Raw genomic sequence first — 21366 nt, forward strand, 5'->3', positions numbered from 1 at the left:
GTGCCTAAGATTGATCCTGAGAGACTTGGAAGGTGGATAGTTTTTTTGTATTTTCTCCAGTGACTAGCATCCAACACCTTGAAGCTATTCTTTATCAGTAAGAGCGTGGTTTTTCATCAGGACCTTAACTGTAAATAGGAAATGGATGAAAATTCCTTTCTCTAGCTTGCCACTTACCTAGACCAGACAGTTCTAGGTAATTAAAGTGCTCATGCTAACTGCAGCAAGTGGCCAAATTCCAGAGCTATGGGCATTGCTGACTCAAGCAGCTCAAACAAATTTCCATGAGAAGGAAAGCCATTGCAGGCCTAAAGACCTTTCATTTACAGATGGAGTTCAGAGAAGCTTAATAAATTAATAAGGTTCAACTGTTTGCATTTTGCATCGAGGGAAGGAGCTCAGTATGATGTAATGCCATCACTCCAATGCTTTAACAATTTTTCTGTGTCTTTGTAGAAAATGTATTTCTTCCTCATTAAAAAAAATTGTTGTTTTTGTTTGGGTCGGTTTTGTTCGGGTTTCTTTTTTTTTTGTTAAAATTTGTCTGAATGTCCACACGCTGAATATTTTGACAGTAATTCTAAGGCAATTTTTCTTTTCCTGAGTGGAAAGGAAGGAAAAGGGGGCTTGAAATGGAAATCATAAACTTTAAGGACTTTAGAGATGGCTGCATTGTATATAGAAGTGCTGAATTATATCTCTATATATTTCAAGACTTGAAAAAATTAAAGCCTGCAGTTTAAATTCCTTTTACTACCTTGGTTTAAATTAAAGATGGAAATGGAGGCAGCTTGCAAGAAATTGAATGCACTGGAGGAGAAAGAGAAATGGGTAGAGCAGCTGTCCTTTGAGGCTTTGAGAAATATCCCTCAGGATAAAAAATAAAACAACTTGCTCCTTTTAGAAGAGTAGTCTTTGAGGAGAAAGTGTGAACAGCTTGAAATCTGCAAGGAGTCATTTTAGTTTCCCTTCTGATTGGATCAGGCTGTCTCAAATATACTTTTAAAGGTTTATTTTTAAAAGTTCAATAGCACTTTGATTTCTCTTTTCTTGTGCTGCCTTTGCTATTTGATTGGAAGTCAAAATAATAGAGTAATGATGAACTGCTAGTCACTGGTATTTTTTCTTTCCCCTCACAGTCTTTCTAAGGGAATAGATTCCTATCACACAGCATTGCCTTCTTCAGCCTGCCACTCCAACTTCCCTTTTTGAAAACCAGTGAAGGGGGGTGATTACGATTCTCTTCAAGTGTTTTATTTAAAAATTAGTGGGCTGAATTACTTGCTACCCTTGCTATAGCTGCAATCATTTCACTTGCCAGCAGACGTCTGTGTGTTCTGTGTAGAGCTTTTCCTCACAGCTCTGATGGGTAGGCAGCCTGAGAAATTGGGTGGTAAAATGCAGTGCAAAGATGGGACTCCTATTTGCTGTCCTCTGCATTTCTTCATATTGATTTCAGTGACCCAGCAGAGCAGGTTATTTTCTTGTTGCACTATTTCTAGGGACTGTTAAACAATTTCTCACCTTGATATTGTTTACAGTAGCTTCTCAACTTCACAGCATTTCTTTGGCAAATATTTCTGTAACAGCAAGAGGCAGCAAGATCTGGAGAAGGGTCTGGTTTTTAACAACATCTCCAAAAGCCTGTGTCTTTGGCATCTGCCTTCCTCCAGATATCAAAAATGTAGAAAATCTTTCAGAAGATATTCTGCTCTGTATCCTTCTTCAACTAATTACTGAAGAAGATGGGTCAGTGTAGAGTTGGTGATAAAAGGCAAAATTGGCTTGCTGGTTGCAAAATATTAGTGCATTTGACTCAAATGCTTAGGAAGGGCTAAAAGCTGGCCTGTAATGATATCCTTTATGTGTAACTGATGATATAATCAAACAGCATTAGTGTGTTCTAGTATTAGTGCTTCTCAAGCTGCAAAAAACCACTGTGAGTTTCAAAGTTACAGGCTTAGTAATGAAATTTGAAAAATAATATATTTAAGCCTAAAAAGCCTTTGTGGCATGTAAATGAACTCATATCAGAGAGATTCATCTTAATGCTTTCCAAATTATTATTTTGGAAACATGCAAGAGCAGTGGGGAGGTGTTCAGTTCTGTTCTTTTGTCACAAGATTTCTGCTGCTGAATAGATCTTTCTGTAGTAACTTGAATACATGTTATGCACATTCAGGTCTTGTCAAAAAATCCTCTAGTTGTACTAAAGTGAATGTTTTCACTTGGCAGGTTTTTTTCCACTATTTTTTCATCACAGTAATTTCAGAAGCCTTCATTTAGATGGCTTCTTGTTATTTTTCATCACAGTAATTTCAGAAGCCTTCATTTAGATGGCTTCTTGTTATTATATATTTTCTTGCTTGTATGACTGCTTTAATATAAAAAAATTAATTATTTTTATGAAGAAACATATTAAAGAAAAATGAGTAGATGTCATGCCTCACAAAACTAGAAAAGCTTGTTTCTATCAAAAGGAAGAAATTAAATTATTTGAAATACTTGTCAAAAATACCTGAGGTTAAAAAACCCAGTGATGAATACCGGTATAATTCCATTTATCTTTTTTTTTTTCCTAATAATACACTGATAACTACCAAAATTCAGTGGATCAATGGGTTTGGATTTCAATATATTCATGCTCATTAGTTTGTCTGTCCAAACTTTGAAAATATTATAGGATTTTGTATTATTTATAGCCTAACTAGCTGCTTTTCCTGGATGTTTATAGCACTAGTTTTTACTGAAGATATTCTTTATCAGTAAGAGGCTAGCTTTTCATCAGGACTTTTACTGAAGTAAAAACTGATAACACTAATAATTAAACTCAATGTGACTTGCTCATTCTTATACCATTGAGTTTTTATTTTTCTTTGCTTACTAATTGCATGACTTGCTTGTAATTTTTTTCCAGACTTGCCAGACCAAGTCCTGCGGGTTTTCAAGGCAGACCAGCAAAGTCGCTACATAATGATCAGCAAGGACACCACGGCGAAGGAAGTGGTCATCCAGGCCATCAGGGAGTTTGCTCTGACTGCAACCCCTGATGCCTATTCACTGTGCGAGGTCTCTGTCACACCTGAGGGCGTCATCAAGCAAAGGAGGCTCCCTGATCAGCTCTCCAAGCTTGCTGACAGGATACAGCTGAGTGGCAGGTAAGATGGAGACTGAGCTAAAGCTGTTGATGCCAGTTTATTAAGTTAAAATCTTGTTAAAGAGTGTTACTTAATTATTTCATGTTCTGTTTCTTTGCAACACATTGCTGCTTATGCAATGTCTCATTAATACCTAGGCCTGGTGAAGTTCATTTTATTCTCAGATTCCAACTGGATCATTGCTGAAACTCTCAGCACTAATCTGAGTATACTATATCTATATTATATCTTTTTCTGAATTTTGTTTTTACAGGTATTACCTGAAGAACAACATGGAAACAGAAACTCTTTGTTCAGATGAAGATGCCCAAGAGTTATTAAGGGAAAGCCAAATTTCCCTACTGCAGCTCAGTACTGTTGAGGTGGCTACCCAACTCTCCATGAGGAACTTTGAGCTCTTCCGTAATATCGAACCCACGGAGTACATAGATGACTTGTTTAAACTCAAATCAAAAACAGGTTGCACTAATCTAAAAAGGTTTGAAGAGGTGATAAATCAAGAAACCTTCTGGGTGGCTTCTGAGATTCTGAGAGAAACCAACCAGCTGAAAAGGATGAAGATCATTAAGCATTTCATTAAGATAGCGCTACACTGCAGAGAATGCAAGAACTTCAACTCAATGTTTGCCATCATTAGGTACTGCCCTTTAATAATTTTACTTCTAAGTAAAAAGCAAAGTCTTACTTTAGTCTTAAAAAAAAGTACTTAATAGAGTAAACCAGTTTATTCTGCTAACATCAACAGTCTGCTTGGCAGTTTGCTAAGGAGGGCATTTTCTGTAATTTGAAATGTTTGCTGAAATATTGTTTGAAATGCTACTGTTACATAATTACTGCTCAAGATGGTGTGGCAAGGTGAACATGGCACTAGAGAAACTAATGCACTTATTTAAGGACAAATACCAAAAGAAACAACAGGAAAACCACACAATTGTTGCAAATGAATGGGCTAATTTCCCCAAAGCAGCTCATTTTTCTCTTACTGCCCAATATCTTAAATTCATTCAGCCATAATATGTTGCATTTTGTTTTCTTTGTATTAGCAGTTTCTTTCATGGAACTCTGAAAATAGTCAATTACAGACTGTGATGCCCTAATACAGTCTGTAAATAAAGATCTTGTAATAAGAATTTTAAAATGTACTGAAAATCTCAGAAAACCTTTCTTAGTTTTGGAATGAGAAGGGAGGGAGAGAGAAAACTCTAATGTCTATGTTTATACACTTTCTTTAAAACCCAAACAAAAACAAACAATCCCCCTATATTGTCTCTCATGAAAAAGCTCAGGTAAGTTGTGGTAAACTGACAGTGTTATCACTGTTTTTGACACAAGGTCTTGTCCTCATCTTGACATTCAGTCAACAGATTGAATGTGACACTTTTACTGTGAGTAGGAAAAAAAAGAGTAGGTTTGAATACTATTCAGCAAATGAGGCAAGTTCCAAAGTCAAGAATCCATGCTGATGATCAGTCAGCATCTCTGAGACATCAAAATATTGAGATTTTGTTCAGCTATTTCAGCCAATCTCAAGGATAAATAAAAGCACCTCTCTGCTAGGAAAAACTTCAGTGAAGGAAAGATTCTAGGTATCAGACTTTCCCACCAGGTAGAAATTAACAGCAAGACAGTCAATGTCATTACAGTGGAAAAAGGGGGTTTGCACCAGCTACAACTTGAGAATAACCTTGGGTATAGAGAGTGTTACAAAATTTCATCCTGAAAGAACAAAGTCAGAAGGATTATTGCAGAAAGAAGGTGGGTCGGTGTGCTGTCACCACCTGAAAATCATCATGCAGGTGGAAGATGGTTTTTCTGCCAGTTTGTTAATCTGGAAAGAATGATCATCCTGAGGTACTTAGATTATGATAGTCTTAAACTCAGACACTGTTCTTAAGTAACAAATACATATCCTCTTTAAGGTTTAATTACTCATCCAAGTGTAACTTTTTTCTGTTTATGGTTGCATCATGAAGATATCTCCAGTTTTTATAGCTTTTATAAAAAATTATCTTCTGTAATATGTGCTGGCAAAAAGAATTATTTAAATTTCTGTTATTTTATTGATACTGCCGTGCTTATGTATTCTGGCTCTGTGTTATTTCTACCATAGAAAATTTAAAATTTTCTAGGATTTTTTGTTTCTCTCTCTTGTTCTTCTAACTTCTTTGCGCTTCTTTTGTTTCAAGTGGCCTGAATTTGGCACCAGTTGCAAGGCTCCGAACTACTTGGGAAAAGCTTCCAAGCAAGTATGAAAAACTGTTTCAAGATCTACAGGACTTGTTTGATCCATCTAGGAATATGGCAAAATATCGTAACGTCCTTAACAGCCAAAACCTACAGCCCCCTATTATCCCCTTGTTTCCTGTCATCAAAAAAGACCTTACATTCCTTCATGAAGGTAAAGGCAGAAGCATATCACCTTTTACTAGCTAAGGAGGAGTAACTTTCCTGCCTGATCACTGATGTTGTTGGTTGTAGGAAATGATTCCAAAGTGGAGGGCCTGGTGAATTTTGAGAAGCTGCGGATGATTGCGAAGGAGATACGCCATGTGGGCCGCATGGCGTCCGTGAACATGGATCCTGCTCTCATGTTTAGAACAAGGTAAGTGTGTTGTACCAGGCAGAGCTTCCCCCATCTGGGAGATGGCTGGGTGACAGCAGGAGGGACTTTTATGTGCCCCTTCTGTTGGAGCGGTATGAATTTTTTGTGTTAGCAATTGACCAGCATGATGTGGTGGTCTAAAACTGAAGAAACCATTACATTTTGTGGTTACTGATGCATTCTAAAACGTTCCTTACTATTCTGTAGTTGATGGTCACGTCATAAAAATGAGATTCTATCTGTGGGAGGGAGAGGAACTGTCTTGAAAACGTATCTATTAGTCCAGTTGAAATATCAATGGGTGTCAGCTTTATAATTTGGATTTAGTAGAAATGGTAATGTATCTGTATCTACTTGTGTTAGAAAACATGGAGTGAATGCTCTTTGGCTTCATATTTGACAAGCTTATTGCATACTCTTTTTTCTTAATTTAAGCTAGAAGAGTTTGTAATACCTGATTGTATGCCCAAGTCAAGGCTCTTTTTAATGTTTGTGGGCTTCCAGAACTGCTTGTCCTGAGGTCTGGTCTTTTTCTTTCTGAGCTTGTGATCTTTCTCTGTCTCTTCTTAAACCCATGCTTTATTCTTCCTGGCTCTCACTTGCAGGAAGAAGAAATGGAGGAGTTTGGGGTAAGTGGTTGGAGACAACACACACCGACATTCATTCTTCCTTTACCATTTGCATTTTTTCCTACTTGCTATCTTTAATTTTCTGGTGCTTTGACATTTTTTTCTTTTGTAACCCTTTTTTACTGACAATACATTTGATTTGAGATTAAAACACAGAGGCTGTAAATTATTTTTAAGTGGTCATAGGTAGAAGTGGAGTGTCCTTTCCCTAGTTTAAATTGCTGAAGGAAGAGACTTTTGGTCAAAATGAAATTACAAAGTGACAAGGTTGCAACAGCTGAAAATAGCTGTTAATTTCCTTATACCTATTAAACAATTATCACAATCAAATTCAAAAGTTGAAACTTACAGTATCTGCTTCACTAACTTACTTTCATATTACAATTAGCAATCATTTTTACCTTAATAATTCAGGATCAATGCGTAGCGTTCATGTAGATATACATACATTGAAATGTGCATGATATTTATTTCATCATGAACTAGCCAATCATTTGATTTCACAAAATTCTCTTCAGTCTTGCAAGCTACCAAAAAGTTCCATTCTGTAAAACTGAGCTGTACATTTTGTATACAGTCTGATTTAAAACACAGAGGGCTTTCAAAATGCCTCCTTTTTATGTATTTGAATTCAAACCTCACCTATAGTCTTCTGTCAGCACTGCCTTACTGCATGAGCTTTTCCTAATGCTCCAGTCCTCTCAGTAGATGGCTTATGTGAGAGAGCTACCTTGAATGCTTTTCTGGACGTGTGAAGTGTTATTGCCTAGCTGGAGCAAAATAGGTTAAAATATCTGTGCCATTAAAATAGTGCCTGTAACCAAGTAAAGAGATTTCCTGGCCCTCATCTTTCTGTCTGTTACAGCTGTTTGACTTACTGGAATGAGGCATGTGAGCTTTGACGTAGACTGACATTCATGCAATCTCTTGCATGTTTCACGTTTATCGGGCGATATCCTGTTGAACTAAGTCACACCTTTGCTCTCTTTCCCCTCCTGCCCCCCTCTCTCCAGGTCTCTCAGCCAGGGCAGTGCCAACGCAGCTGTGCTGGATGTTGCACAAGCAGGGGGGCATAAAAAGCGGGTCCGTCGCAGCTCCTTTCTTAATGCTAAAAAGCTCTATGAAGATGCTCAGATGGCACGGAAAGTGAAGCAGTATCTCTCAAACTTGGATCTGGAAATGGATGAAGAGAGCCTTCAGACGCTCTCTCTGCAGTGTGAGCCAGCCACAAACACATGTGAGCATTGTCATTTGTTGAGGATTTCAAGAAAGCAGTTTAATATAACTCTGTTTCTAGTTCAGTGAATCAATTGGGAACAGTAACTAGACAATAAAGCTGAAAATTATTTATCTAGTCATTTTCAAGTGCTAAACATCTATGAATCCTAAGGAAATAATCTTGTGGATTAACAGGATAGAGACATAGTATATATATAGGTGATAAGGCTTTAAGATGATGTCACAATAAAGTGCACAATGGCTTTTTAGATTTGTATGTACAGAGGGTACAGAGGAGTCAAAAGTTCTTCTATATTTCTGATATACTGAGGCTAATAGTGTCAATAACAATATGGTTATTCTGAGGGAGTAGGGGATTTTCTTATATCCAGGTGTTTCAGAGATACCTGGAGGGCTGTACCTGGGGCAGCAGAGGGGAAACTTATCCTGGATATCCATTTCGTTTTGATTTTAAGAAATGTTATATGTTGTGCCCTTCCTGTCCTGCAGGGTAGCAAAAAAAAGTAATTACATGTCTGCTCTGAATCAGTTGTAGTCCTTATGATAGCCCAGTATAACTTCTGTTCATGTTTTTTGTAACAGTGGTCATTTATCAGAGCTTTATTTTGAGAAAGAAAACATTCATTGATAATTGATAATGTACATCTTTTAAATGGAGTTATGTATCCCTCTCTTTTCCTCTTCATCTTTTCTGTCTAAAGATGATATGCTGTATTAATTGGACAAGTATTTCAGCACCTTTTAATTGTTAATCAGAGGGCTTTGCACTGCTCAGGCTAAAACACCACTGTGTCCTTGGCTAGCAGTCATTCAGAGTTTTGTCCCCTTTCTTGCAAAGTGCCGAAGAACGCGGGAGACAAGCGATCTGGGAAATCTGAAACGTCACCAGTGGCTCCCCGGGCAGGCATCCAGCAGAAGGTGCAGCAGCAGCACAAAGTAAACCAAGCCCTGCAGGTCCCAGCCGTGTCTCTCTACCCCTCTCGCAAGAAGGTGCCAGTCAAAGACCTGCCACCATTTGGTAGGTAGAACAAGGGAGAACTTGGTTTAATTTTCTGAAGTTTGTTTGCCTATGTTGGGAAGACATTTTTAATCAAATAAGGTTCAGGCTTCCATTTCTGGTAGCATGATATGCAGGTTATATCTGTTCATGCAGTGTCTGGGCATAGTTCTGTAGAAATGGAAAGGAAGAAATCTGGGGAAAGCATCCTGTCAATTTAATCAGTGTAAGTAATTACCTATTACTAGCAGCTAGGAAGAATACATATTTCTTACTTTTTGCTTTTGGATCTCGCTTTAACTTTTCTAGAGGAACTGGGGACCTGGACTTCTTGAGATGCCTCAGAAGTTTTGGTGTCTCTTCACAAGTTAGATTTTTAAGGTGCAATTGAAGCCTGCTCAAATTGGCGGTACTGTTAGAAATGTGGGTCTGAGCTTTCACATTGACAATTGTCCCTTTGCCTTCTACTCCCTTCTGCTTTTTTATTGTTATTGCACAGTTGTTGCTGCCTCCATATTCTCCAGAAATGCACCAGACTATAGGAACTTACTCTGATTTCCAAATCGGTGTCCCAACATGTGTACAAAACATATATGCACTATTAATGAACTTTTTATATCGCAAGTATGGTAATACTGTTCCCATAATCCCTAGGAAGTATATGTAGCATAACTGGCCTTTACTTTTTCATGATGGTTATTGCACAAGAGCCTAATTCTTATTTCACTCTTTATTGGTTTTCCTCATGCACTGCTTAGGCTGCAAGAAAGCATCAGAAGCAGCAAAATGAGCAAGAAACAATTCAATATTCATCTAGATCTTGTTGATTTTACCATTAAATTTTAATCTTGAAAGGACTTTGAAGCTTCATAGACTGCAATTTTTTGCTCATAGTGGCAAAGTTTCTGAAAACTGACTAGGTTAGGATGATCAGGCAGCTGTGAATTATTGATGGCAGGATTGTGATCCAACAGATCAAAGATAAAAGTCCATGAATGCTTGGAAATAACCTATACCACAAACATTGGCAAAACTGTCAGAGAAACTCTGTCTTCACTTATAAGGCTGTCCCAGGGTGGATCTTTGAGGGGAGGCGAAGAGAAAGATGAATAAATGTGGTCTGGGAAAAGCTATTCCTGATGTCCTAGATCTTTACATCATACATCATCTTCAGGATGTTTTTACTCTGTAGTTTCCCAAAATAAGCTGCTGCAGAGAGAGTTCTCAAAAATGAGAGAGAGAAAGGCAGCTGCAGGATGGCCGTGTTTCATAAGCCAAATCCTTATTAATTTTCTTTCCCACTTCCTTTGACCTCCTAGGCTACTCTGAATAGAAAAGAAACAGGAGAGCAGTTTGAATTCTTACTATATAAATCTTCACTAACCAGTGAGATGGGTGGGTGTCTGTATTTAAGCTAATTTTAGTTCAAGTTTCTCAGTAACCATTCCTATGCATATCCTCAATTATATGCTGAGGCAGTATTCTGCAAGATCAAATCTTCATGTTTTCTGTGGCAAAGTATTTATCTTAAGAGTGGACAGAATGAAAGATCATCTGTGCTAATATGCAGAAATAAAGCACTATATTTTAAACAGGAATATGTTTTAACATTTTGCTTCATTTAAGCTGGTGTCAGGAGCTCAGAAATATACAGGAAAAATATGTAGCTTTTTCCTCCTGTGGGGTGTCTGCTCTGTAAATGCATTGTGAAATATAACTATGTATTTATACTGGACTTAATATCTGCCTACTTTAATTCTTACCTAAAGGCATTAACTCCCCACAAGCTTTAAAGAAAATCCTTTCATTATCAGAAGAAGGAAGTTTGGATCGTCACAAGAAACAATCTGAAGATGCTGTTTCAAGTGCGTCTTCGCAGCTCTCTTCTCCTCCTACTTCACCACAGAGCTCTCCAAGGAAAGGTAGTAGATGTTCCATATTTCTTACCCTGTTTCTTGAAGCTCATGGACTTTGGAAGCTTCTGGGAGAGAATTTGGACACTCAATTCTGCTGCTCCTATTTTTGTCACGTACGGTCAGCAAGAGGGCAGAAAATGTAGTGCAGAGTGGGATATGTGAAAGGTACCTGTGAACCTGATTTCAGGGGTACCTGAAAGCCCTCTGATGAGCAAAAGCCAGAATAGATAACCTGGTATGATACAGGATTTGATGCAGCAGGTCACTCTGACTGCAGCTGCTTCTGACAAAAAAATATTCCAGTGATGAATGTTTCCTGCCTTCAGTGGAGGGATGTGCAGGTTGAAACTTAAAATCTTTGTACAGCACTGACCACACTGGTCTATCAGAGGAATTATTTGCTGCGTCATGCATCTGAATGGGATGTGACCTATATATGATAGAAAGGCTTAAGGTATTTGGGATTCAAATCAGAATATTTAATATTGCAATTTATATTTTATACTACAGAATATTTTAATAGCAGCCTGGTTATTATTTAAACCATGTGGATGAATTTTTGAGGAATGATGTTATACATTGGAGCTTTCTTGACCAAGATCTTTTAAAGTAATTTCACAGAGTTATTTTTTAAAGTGAATTTAGGACTTTAAAGAGATTAAAAAAAAAAAACCAAACTATTTTCTTGTTTGTTTTCATGGTAGTTGTAGTTCTGGCTATGAATTGACAAAATACAGGAGGCATTGTCCTGTAATTTAAGTATACTTTCACTCTTTGGAAATATAATAGGCTAGAGGTATTGCATGTAACTTTTAAGTTGTTCTCTTTTCAGGATAGCATAGAAGTTCAGTTTACAGCTACATAATAGAGCATTATGGTAAAATATACATTGGGACTGAAGTGACTTCTGTTGAAGTGTTATTTACTAAGGTCAGATGGAGGAGGATAATATGTAGAGGATATATCATCTTGAGTCCTTGTAAGCTGTCATCATTATTTCTCCCAAATACTACATTAGCAAAGATAAATATGGTCAGGCCTATGCATTTTTTGAAAAAGGAATTGGAATTCCGTACTTGACTCACAGTGTGAACAGCACTTTATTTCTTCAAAAAGCAAATCGTAAACATGATTTAAAAAAACATCATTGGTTTGATGGTTACATGAAGCTAATGATGTGTTCTTTCAGATAAAAATGACAGCATTAATTCCCTGCATTAGTTCTCAGCAAATGATTTGGGGTATATCAGTTGAAGTAATTCTGCCACTTAGAATTAGAGTGAAAGCAAAATACGAAAACTGTGGTGACTTCTGGATGTGTTTACTGATCTTTAACTTAGCTGGCAAGAACATTCAGCACATTTTGTTTAATACTGAAAGAAAGGCTGAATTTGCTTCTATGATGTGATTTGCAGATTTTATCTCAGTCAGGCTATGTCATGCTACCTACCTCCAAATTTCACCATAATTCCGGCAGTATGGAATTTGGAATTAATTAGCGAGTCAAGTTTCACAAAAAAACCTTGAAAACCTGCCCCTCTCTCAGCTAATATATGTAATAAGCAGTCAGCCCAGACATCTGGTCTTCATGTATCTGTTCATCTCTGTAGTGTAGCTTTGCAGAATAAAAAGACTGTATGGGAGAGTCTCTGGGATTACTTTAAGCAGTAATCTCAACCAGAGATCTCTTTCCTTCCAGTCTTGGAGACAGTGTCTATGCACAGTCAGATTTTGAGATTTTTGAAGTAATATTTCATAATGTGAGGATATCATGATGAATTTGAAAAGAATTTAGAAGAGGAGAGCAGTTGGTTTGTAAATGAGTAGTACATGTTCCCACAATCCTGTATCTGATTAAGATACCAAAGACAGTGTCAGTTTTGCTCTTTATCTTTTGTAGTGCTGTGTAAGTGTAATGGTAGCTTTGTTTTAGTGCCAGTTTTTTTGGCATTATTGCCAGTGGCCTGACAAGAACTGAGCAGGCATCTTGGAGAGTCTGATTAACACCATGTTCCCTTTGCAGGCTACACTTTGGCTCCAAGCAGCACTGTGGATAACTTCTCCGATTCTGGTCACAGTGAAATTTCTTCCAGATCTAGTATTGTCAGCAATTCCTCTTTTGACTCTATGCCAGTCCCCCTGCATGATGAGAGGAGACAGAGGCATTCTGTCAGCATTGTGGAGACAAATCTTGGTGTGGGAAGGATTGATAGAAGAATCATGATTGAACCAGATCAATACAGCTTAGGGTAAGAATTTTATTTGTGCTTGCTTACATTATACTTTCATATAGTGTGTATGTGGAGTGTATATTTGTCCATATAAGTTTCAATGTATCTCTCAACTATTTTTTCTCCTCTGCTCTTAAAAAATCACTACTTCAGTGCTTCATTTTGTGATAATGCTCCTTTGCTGCCAAGAAAAGGTTTTGTACTCCTGAGTGAGTGATGAGGTCTAAACAGCGAGACTTCACCTCAGTAGATGTTACCATCTGAGCATTTCAGTGGTGCTGTAGATTATCCACTTTGTGGCAGGATAGTATCCTAGCCTGCTTTCTCCATGGGAAATTAACTGAATTAGATGAGATATTCAAACAATTATTCAGAGATAAACTGAGAACAGAAATAACCAGCAATTTTCCAGTCTACTTCATGGAAAAGTGCATATCTGTCTAACTCCAAAATATTTTACTCCAAATATCTGTGCTAGTCAACAATAATTGGAAGCTAAAATTCACATTACGCTGCTGGTTTTCTAGTAATTTTCTAGGTAATTAACTTCTGTAATGGTGGGGAAGCTAGTGCTGTGTGGAGTTCTCTAAATCTCTAGCAGTGAGCCTTGGTGTGAAAATAATTGGAGCTCTGGCTTGTGTTTAGTCTCCACTTACTTTTTTTTTTGGAGCTGTTATTTGGATGCTTCAGTCCTCTGAATGGTTTCTGGGGTTTTAATCCTGTAGGGTCTTTGAATGGCAGACCTGTTCCAAAACTGCTGTAGTTCAGCTTTGGGGATCTCAGGCTATGCAAACTCTTTATTCAGATGTCTTAAATATTTGGAAGAAGAGGGTTCTAGTCTGCACAGGAAGGTGCCCTGGAAGAGCAAGTCCCAGGAGCCTGGATATCTGCTAAGCAAAAGTGACACTTTGTTGGTTTTATCTGCTGCTGTGTAAGGGATCATGTCAGGCTCACTTAATCACTGAAAGGCTACAGAAAACATACTTGCTTTGTGAAGTAGCATGTGTTTTCAAAAATAAGGTTGAAATGCATTTGCATTTGCAGAAAATGTTGAAAAGTTAGCTCTCACAGTTTCCTAAGCAGAAAAAAGAAATTTGAAATCTCAACCTGAATATCAGTCAGCTGCTGCTAAATTCTGTTTCTAGCTTTTGAACCATTTGCTCAGCATGACTGGAAAAGCAGTAGAACAACTCTGTTTCTCTGTATGTGTGTCTGTGTGCTTTGCCTGTCTTAAAGGGCTGTTGTGAAGTTAAGATTTTACCTTTTGAAATTACACCGCTGAAGCGTAAGGCTTCAGCAAGTTATCTGTCCAATTTCATTTGTTTGTGTTTGTTTTTGTTTTATTGAAAGAAAAGTGTTATATCCTCAAAATTGAATTAGCCATTCATGAAAACAATAAGCACTGTCAAGTGCATCAAAATCTTCCATCACAGAATCATAGAATTGCTTGGGTGGAAAGGAACCTTTAAAATGTCATGAAGGTCGCCTAGTCCAACCCCACACCGTGTTTTGTTTTTCTTTGTTTGTTTCTTTGTGCGTCCTGTTCATGATTCCCAATTCCAACACTGGATTTTTTGTCCCCCTCATCAATGTGTATCCAGCTCATACGCACCGCTGTCAGAGACCAGAGGCCTGTATGCTGGAGCAACTGTACTTTCTTCTCCTAGTACAGAAGAGCTGTCACAGGACCAGGGGGACAGAGCTTCGCTCGACGCAGCTGACAGTGGCCGAGGGAGCTGGACTTCCTGCTCGAGTGGCTCCCATGACAACATCCAGACAATCCAGCACCAGAGGAGCTGGGAGACGCTGCCTTTCGGACACGCTCATTTTGATAGTTCAGGAGATGGGGCGGGACTGTGGGCCTCAGGCGGCCACATGGACCAGCTGATGTTCCCTGACCATGGCACAAAGTATGGCAGGCAAAGTCAAGGTAGGGAGGGCCTCGATCAAGCACAGTCCAGAGCGAGCTGGGCATCTTCCACAGGATACTGGGGAGAGGACTCCGAGGGTGACACAGGTACCATAAAGCGGAGGGGTGGGAAGGATGTTTCGATTGAAGCTGAAACCAGTAGCATAACATCTGTACCAGCAGAGGAGACAAAGCCAGCTCCTGTCCCTGCCCACGCAGCCGCAGCATCAAGTAGTACCAAGGGGCTTGTTGGTAAGTTCAGTTTCATTTGCCATGAAGTATTTTAATTTATTTGCTTGAGTTTTCTCATATTGTTCTGCATTTCTTTTGTCCATTTTTATTTTCTTTTCTTCAATTTTTAAAACAAAAGTGAACATTTTCTAGTCTCTTTTAATTTTTTCTCTTTAACTAAGCATTTATTGCTAGGGAAAATAAAATACCATTTATTGTTGATTCTCAGTTCTGGCAGTGCCTTTGTGTTTCAAGAGAGCCTGCCATACATCAAAAAACTAGCTCAATTGCTGGGCAGTATTTTGAAAGGTTGATGTATTTAGATGTCAGTACCAAAATTTGGATTTCGCATCACAGTAGGGCTCCATAAGGCTATATTTAGAAGTCTAAGTAAATGTGGCCTGATTTAAGTGTTTTACTTTATACCTTTGTATGACTTGTCTGATAATTGTGAATATTCCTTGCTTCTGAAATGGGATCTCTTTGTGCTTAAATACCAACTGAAATGTTTCTTTGGACTGCTGAAACTGAAGAGGTTTCAAAGAAGTTAGAGCTGAAATACTTTTCTCTGCATTTAATAATGGAAAGATCAGATAATGTATAAATTAGTATGAAGGTGTCTCTGGCAGAGCTTAACATTTTTATCATATTGTTCCTTCTATGCATCCTAATCTGTGGGCCATCCAATACCTCTGAATTTTTGCCTCTTTTCTTCCTGTCATTCCTCCTCTCTTTGCCTTTTGCCTTCTTTAGCATGAAGAACTATCTAAAAGCCATTTTTTGCTGACACAGCTGAATGTCTGCCAGATTGAGGTCATGCTGAGACCCACTGTGATAAACAGCTTTTCCATTTTCTGCCTGAGTATATTGCTTAGCAGTGGCCTTTTGCCTCAAAGCTTGGGTGCAGGTCTAAATCCCTGGGCTATCAAGAGGAAGAAGGTGAATGGATTCGTGCCAATCTCCAGTTTTACTCTTTGATACCCTTGGTTTCCTCCAGAATGTGTAACAGGTGTGCTTCCAAACTTGCCTCTCAAGGCAATGCTTGCCAATACATTTTTATAGACTTGAAAGAACATTAAAGACAGCTGCAAATTCAAACCAACACAATGCCATGCCCTTCACTACTATTAACTAACTGTCCTGCAAATGTAACTCTGTGTATCACTATCCCAGAGAACCCAATGGTGTACATAGTTCTTTTGTACTTAATTGATGTCTTGCAGTATTTCAATAGAATTTTTCTACAATAGAGTTTTTCTATAGAACTTCTTATTTTCAGAAATCTTTGAATAAAGTTTCTCAGAAACATCTTCATGCTGGTTTGCTCAGTTAAACAGTCTATTTCTTTGTCCAAGAAATATGCGCTACTGGAAAATGTTTGGTTTTGTCTTAATACTAAGGATTTATTTTTAGTCTATAAAAATTTGCATCCAAGTAGCACCAGTCCATTTTAATCTTGTACTGCCCTTTCAGTCAAATCATCCTGCCTGATGCAGGGTGGTGTTGTCATCAGCGCTTGTGCAAGAATATACAGTGTATAGCAAGCTGTGCAAAGTAAATTGTCTGTGTCGGTGTTTTTTCCTGCTGTATTTGTAAGGTTTGTCATTGAAGTGGTCATATATTAAAAGGCTGGGCCCTCAATAAGTGTCCACTATCAAAGTCCCAGCTGACTTCTCTAAGTACTTAACTCTGAAACAGAGACTTTTGCCTATCTGCTGTGTGTCCCAGCAGATGCTTACGATTCGTGACTGATATTTTTTCCTTTAAAGTTCTCTCTGAGAGGGCTTCTCAGTATGCCCTGAGTTAAGCCTTGTTCAGGTAAACAGTTACATCTCCGTGAGATCCACAGGTTAGGTGGTGGTCTTTCCATCTCCTAGATAAAATCATACTCAGCCATTGTTCTTATAGGAATGCTTTCAATTTTGATTTTGCAGAGATTACAACCATAGGGCCTGCAGGCAGCAGTGCATGCAAATAGTATAATGATGAAGCCCACTTTTCTTCCTGACCTCTTGGAGTTGTAGCTTATGCCTCATTAAGTAGTAAGATTTGTAGGAAGAAAATAATGTATCAGATGTATTTCTTGTTTCCCCTCCAAGATGCTAAAAACAAAAGAGATGAGCTCTTGGATGCAAGTTTTTATAGACTAAAAATGTCATCCATCTCCAGAATTAAGTTAATCATGCATGTGGAGAGATGCCAAAATTCCTGATGTTTATTATTTCTGTGGACTCCTGAGTCTTCCATGTTGCTTTGATCGTTGTGCATTTTGTTGTATATAATTGATGGAACAGCTTCAGTTGGGAAGTTTGAACAAATTCCCCGTGAAATTTGATGATTTTTTGTTAGACTAATGCTTCACTGCTGGAAGAATAGCTATATCCTGTGTATGTTGTATATTCTGTATTTTCTTGAGTGATTTATTTTTCACAAGTCTAGCAAATGATAGTTTACCTTTGTCATTCAGAGTTTCTGTTCCTGGGCTGTTGAGTTGGTTGATATTTATTTAGCTTTTACCTGTCTATTTTCCTTTGAGCATGTTCCTCATGCTGTCTCTAACAATCACCTGTTGTTTTTCCTGCAGCAAGAAAAGAGGGTCGATACCGAGAACCACCTCCAACTCCTCCCGGTTATGTAGGAATACCTATTGCTGAGTTTGCAGAAGGTGGCTCCCATCCCACCAGGAAGCCTCCAGACTACAATGTGGCCCTTCAGAGGTCTAGAATGGTGGCACGGACATGTGAGACTCATGGGACAGCAACTCCACAGCAGCAGCCACACGGCCACTCAACTGGCAGGCCCGTGAACAAACCTCAGTGGCATAAACCAAATGAGTCAGACCCACGTCTTGCTCACTATCCATCTCAAGGGTTTTCCACAGAGGAAGATGGTAAATTTCTACTTGTTAGATTTTGAGTGTGCTGCATGCAAAAAGGGTCAGTGCTTTCACAGACACAAGGCAAATTACACAAATCTTGCCATAATTTGAACTTTAGTTCATTTCAGAACTTGCTGTTTGTTAACTTTTTTGGAAGGGAAGGAATTCAGTTCATCCTAAATGCAATTCAAAATTTGGAACATAGGTCCACTTGAATCTTGAACAACCAAGCAGTTGGCTTCTCTGGAGGTGCCTATGTTCACCTTGTACAGCCCTGCCTGCCATGATTTTCCACATTAAGCATGTATTTAACGATTAGAAAAGTATCCTGGTCTACAGAATACTTGACCATCCCTTCCACAGAGCACTGTTGCTCAGGGTATTTGGATAGTTGCTCACATTCTACCTGAAGCTCTTTACACTGTGAACACTGAGTCTGCCACTCCGTTTCACATGATGAGCCCACTGCTGCCTCGCTACCTTGCTGCTCCTACAAATCTTTACAAATCTGTCTGCATCTTTATGCTTTAGCTCAACTGTGATGTTTTTCCATGGAGAGCTGGTGTAGCGGGATTGCAGCTTTAGGTCCTCAAAATTTAGGCAGGGTGGTGCCAGTATCACTCACCACCACCAAAAAAAAATGCTTTGTTTTGCTTAATGATAGACTAACATTCCCCTTCTCCCTCTAACTGCTTAGTTACTAAGGTTTTAGGTGCAGGATGAACTTTGCAGTTGAACATGATGGGAAAAAAATAAAGTCTACCTTAACTGCATTGCCACAAACTTTGAGAGTTACCATGACAGAGAATTTTAATTGTTTCTGCTAATGATGACTAAACTGAAGATATAATTAGGGGAAAATGTCAGATGCCTTTCTGAAGCTGTTAGATATCTAGGAGTATCTGTTGTGTTCCTCGGGATGAATAACTGCATCTAGCTCAGTTTAAGCATGTCCTTTTTTCTTCAAGATCAAAATTCCAAAGGAATACATCTCATGAGACCTGAAATGTACTGAAATTTAGATAATTTTAAAGTATATATACCTACACAATGAAATGAGCACCATGCACACAGTTGTTGCATGCACAGCTTGTTTCATTCAGTAGCAGTCTTGTTCTTTATAAACTAAACTCTGTTTTCCCTTATCCTCTTATGTTTGCAGAAGATGAACAAGTCTCTGCTGTCTAAGACTTGGACTTTTCTGGATCCAGAGTGAGCCACCTTAAAGGAGAGCACAAGAAGACATCCCTAGAATAGGAGCCTTGGAACTATGATTAAAGGATGGTGGACCTATTTGCCTCCTTCCCTGCCTTAAAGCAGCATGGGGCTTCTTCCTCTGCCCCTCCCCCTTCTGTCCCCTCTCCCCTTGCATGTGAAATACTGTGAAGAAATCGCCCTGGCACTTTTCAAACTGTGTTGCTTGAAATGCACAGTGCAGCAATCTCCAAGCTACCACTGTCGCTGTCTGCCACATCACACAGTATCATTCCAAATTCCAAGATCATCACATCAGGATGATTACTCTGGCTGCACTTCCCAATGCCTGGAAGGGTGTTTTTAAATCTTCCTTTTAGATTTTAATCACAATCCTAGCACTTAGTCTCATTGGGATAATGAGATAAGTTAGTTGTCAAATTACATTTGGCCTTTAACCTACAAAGAGAAAATTGCTTTGAGATCCTTCAAGGAGGCAGTGCTTATTTGCTTGTTTACAATGCCCTTGTTACAATTTTGTATGTTTGTGTTTGGGAGATCAAATAGTGCATCTGAATAGTAATTACAGTATTATTTCACACCTGTAAGTAGGGTTGCCAGCCTGAGCTCCTGGAAGAATATTGCTATCACATGGCTGAGCAGGGCAGAAGGGAAGGCAGAGGTTGCAGGATGCAGCCTTTCCTTGACTACCTGGCTTTGCTCTTAATGTGCCCCACCCTGGAATCTTCACGAGTTTGTAAATGTTAGTGTTAACAGCATCCTCATCTGGGTCTGGTGTAAATGCAGAAACACAACTGGTCAGTGATCAAGAGGACACAGTGTGTCTCATACCTGTGCTTTGTGGAATACAGGATGGCATGCTAAAAGAAAAGTGTCCCATTGTAATAAGACAGATGGCAACCCCACTGTTAAGTTATATGCTTTTTATTTTTAAACTATGTAGTAGTTATATTAAAATAAAAGTTAACTGGATAACACTGCAGTGAAGGCAAGTTGGGATGGCACAGCTCGTGTCAGCTGTTAACACTGATCTAATAACCTCCATCTATTGACTTCGACGTTAGGGGATAATCCAGCCTTTAAGTAAAAAAAAATAAAGATAACACAGTTAGATTTGCCAGCCTTTGCAATGCAGAAATAGTCACAACTGTTAATGGCTTCATGGAACACTGCATGTGTAGAGAAGGCCAATGTGTAGCAACCACCTGCTCACAGCTGCTATTAACCCTATAATGACTGAAATGACCCTCCCCTCTATTTTTGTGTTGTTTTTGCACAGACTCCGGAGAAGTGAAGGCTGCCAATCCGAGTAGTACTCAAATGTGAGGAACTGCTGGTCTTGGATATTTTTTTTTTCCATTGAACTCAGCTGATCATATTGATCAGTAGATAAACGTAAATAGCTTCAACTTTTAAAGATCAAATTGCAGTGTTTTTTCACTGTATCAAACAAATGTCAGTGCTTTATTTAATTCTCTCTCCAGTAATCATAGCTTTTGTCTATTTGCTTATATATAACATTGTCAATTATGCATTTGTAATTTTACATGTAATATGCATTATTTGCCAGTTTTATTCTCAAGGCTATGGACCTCATGTGCATATAGAAATACAAAATCCTAGCTCTATCACAAGTTGCACAAATGTTATATAAGCATTAAGTAATTGTAGACCATAGGACTGCTAATCTCAGTTCGCTCTGTGATGTCAAGTGCAGAATGTACAATTAACTGGTGATTTCCTCATACTTTTGATACTACTTGTACCTGTATGTCTTTTAGAAAGACATTGGTGGAGTCTGTATCCTTTTGTATTTTTAATACAATAATTGTACATATTGGTTATATTTTTGTTGAAAATGGTAGAAATGTACTATGTTTATGCTTCTACATCCAGTTTGTATGAAGCTGGAAAATAAATAAATATAACATTAATGAAGTCCATAATGTTGATTATTGATTCTTATGCATTTTACATGTTCCACATACTTGAACAAATTTATGAAAAAATTTTACTTCTCTGTGTACTAATATTAAAGGGAAATTGCCAAGTGATGTGGGCAAACCACTGGTGTGGAGTTTTTCTTGATATACTGTTGTGCTGCTGATAATTTTGGAAACTTTGGTGTGTGTACTGCTGAATGAGAATGACTGATACTGTGAGCATCCCTAGCAGAAACATTTGAGATGCCAAAAAAGGTATGGACTTAGGTGTGTGTGGAATGTAAACAATTTTAAAGGTAAGACTGTGTTGATTTTATATTCTGAGTAGTGTAAAAGTATCTGTTTTAACATTTGGGTAGGGAAAAGTATGCAAGGTGCTCCATTTGAGGTTTTACCGAACAAGGTATGTCAAATAATA

General features: G+C 38.4%; 1 protein-coding gene across 13 annotated transcripts in view; it reads left to right on the plus strand.

Moving 5' to 3' along the window:
* RAPGEF2 (Rap guanine nucleotide exchange factor 2) overlaps positions 1-20939 on the plus strand; it is a 184879-nt gene extending 163940 nt beyond the window's left edge. For 10 of the 13 annotated variants that reach the window (XM_005486312.4, XM_074541182.1, XM_005486313.4 and 7 more), the window contains 12 exons: positions 2918-3158; positions 3412-3795; positions 5345-5556; positions 5637-5760; positions 6366-6389; positions 7403-7626; positions 8467-8646; positions 10395-10547; positions 12565-12790; positions 14374-14933; positions 17497-17802; positions 18953-20145. In XM_005486312.4, the coding sequence (XP_005486369.1) occupies positions 2918-3158; positions 3412-3795; positions 5345-5556; positions 5637-5760; positions 6366-6389; positions 7403-7626; positions 8467-8646; positions 10395-10547; positions 12565-12790; positions 14374-14933; positions 17497-17802; positions 18953-18978 (2660 nt within the window). In that variant the 3' untranslated portion in view covers positions 18979-20145. Of the gene's footprint in view, positions 1-2917; positions 3159-3411; positions 3796-5344; positions 5557-5636; positions 5761-6365; positions 6390-7402; positions 7627-8466; positions 8647-10394; positions 10548-12564; positions 12791-14373; positions 14934-17496; positions 17803-18952 lie in introns of those variants that run through there. The other 3 variants (XM_005486314.4, XM_074541181.1, XM_014266530.3) reach the window with 3 other exon arrangements.
* Positions 20940-21366: the final 427 nt, after the last annotated feature.

Source organism: Zonotrichia albicollis, chromosome 5 (genome assembly GCF_047830755.1).
Source record: "Zonotrichia albicollis isolate bZonAlb1 chromosome 5, bZonAlb1.hap1, whole genome shotgun sequence".
In the NCBI taxonomy this organism is placed as follows: domain Eukaryota; kingdom Metazoa; phylum Chordata; class Aves; order Passeriformes; family Passerellidae; genus Zonotrichia; species Zonotrichia albicollis.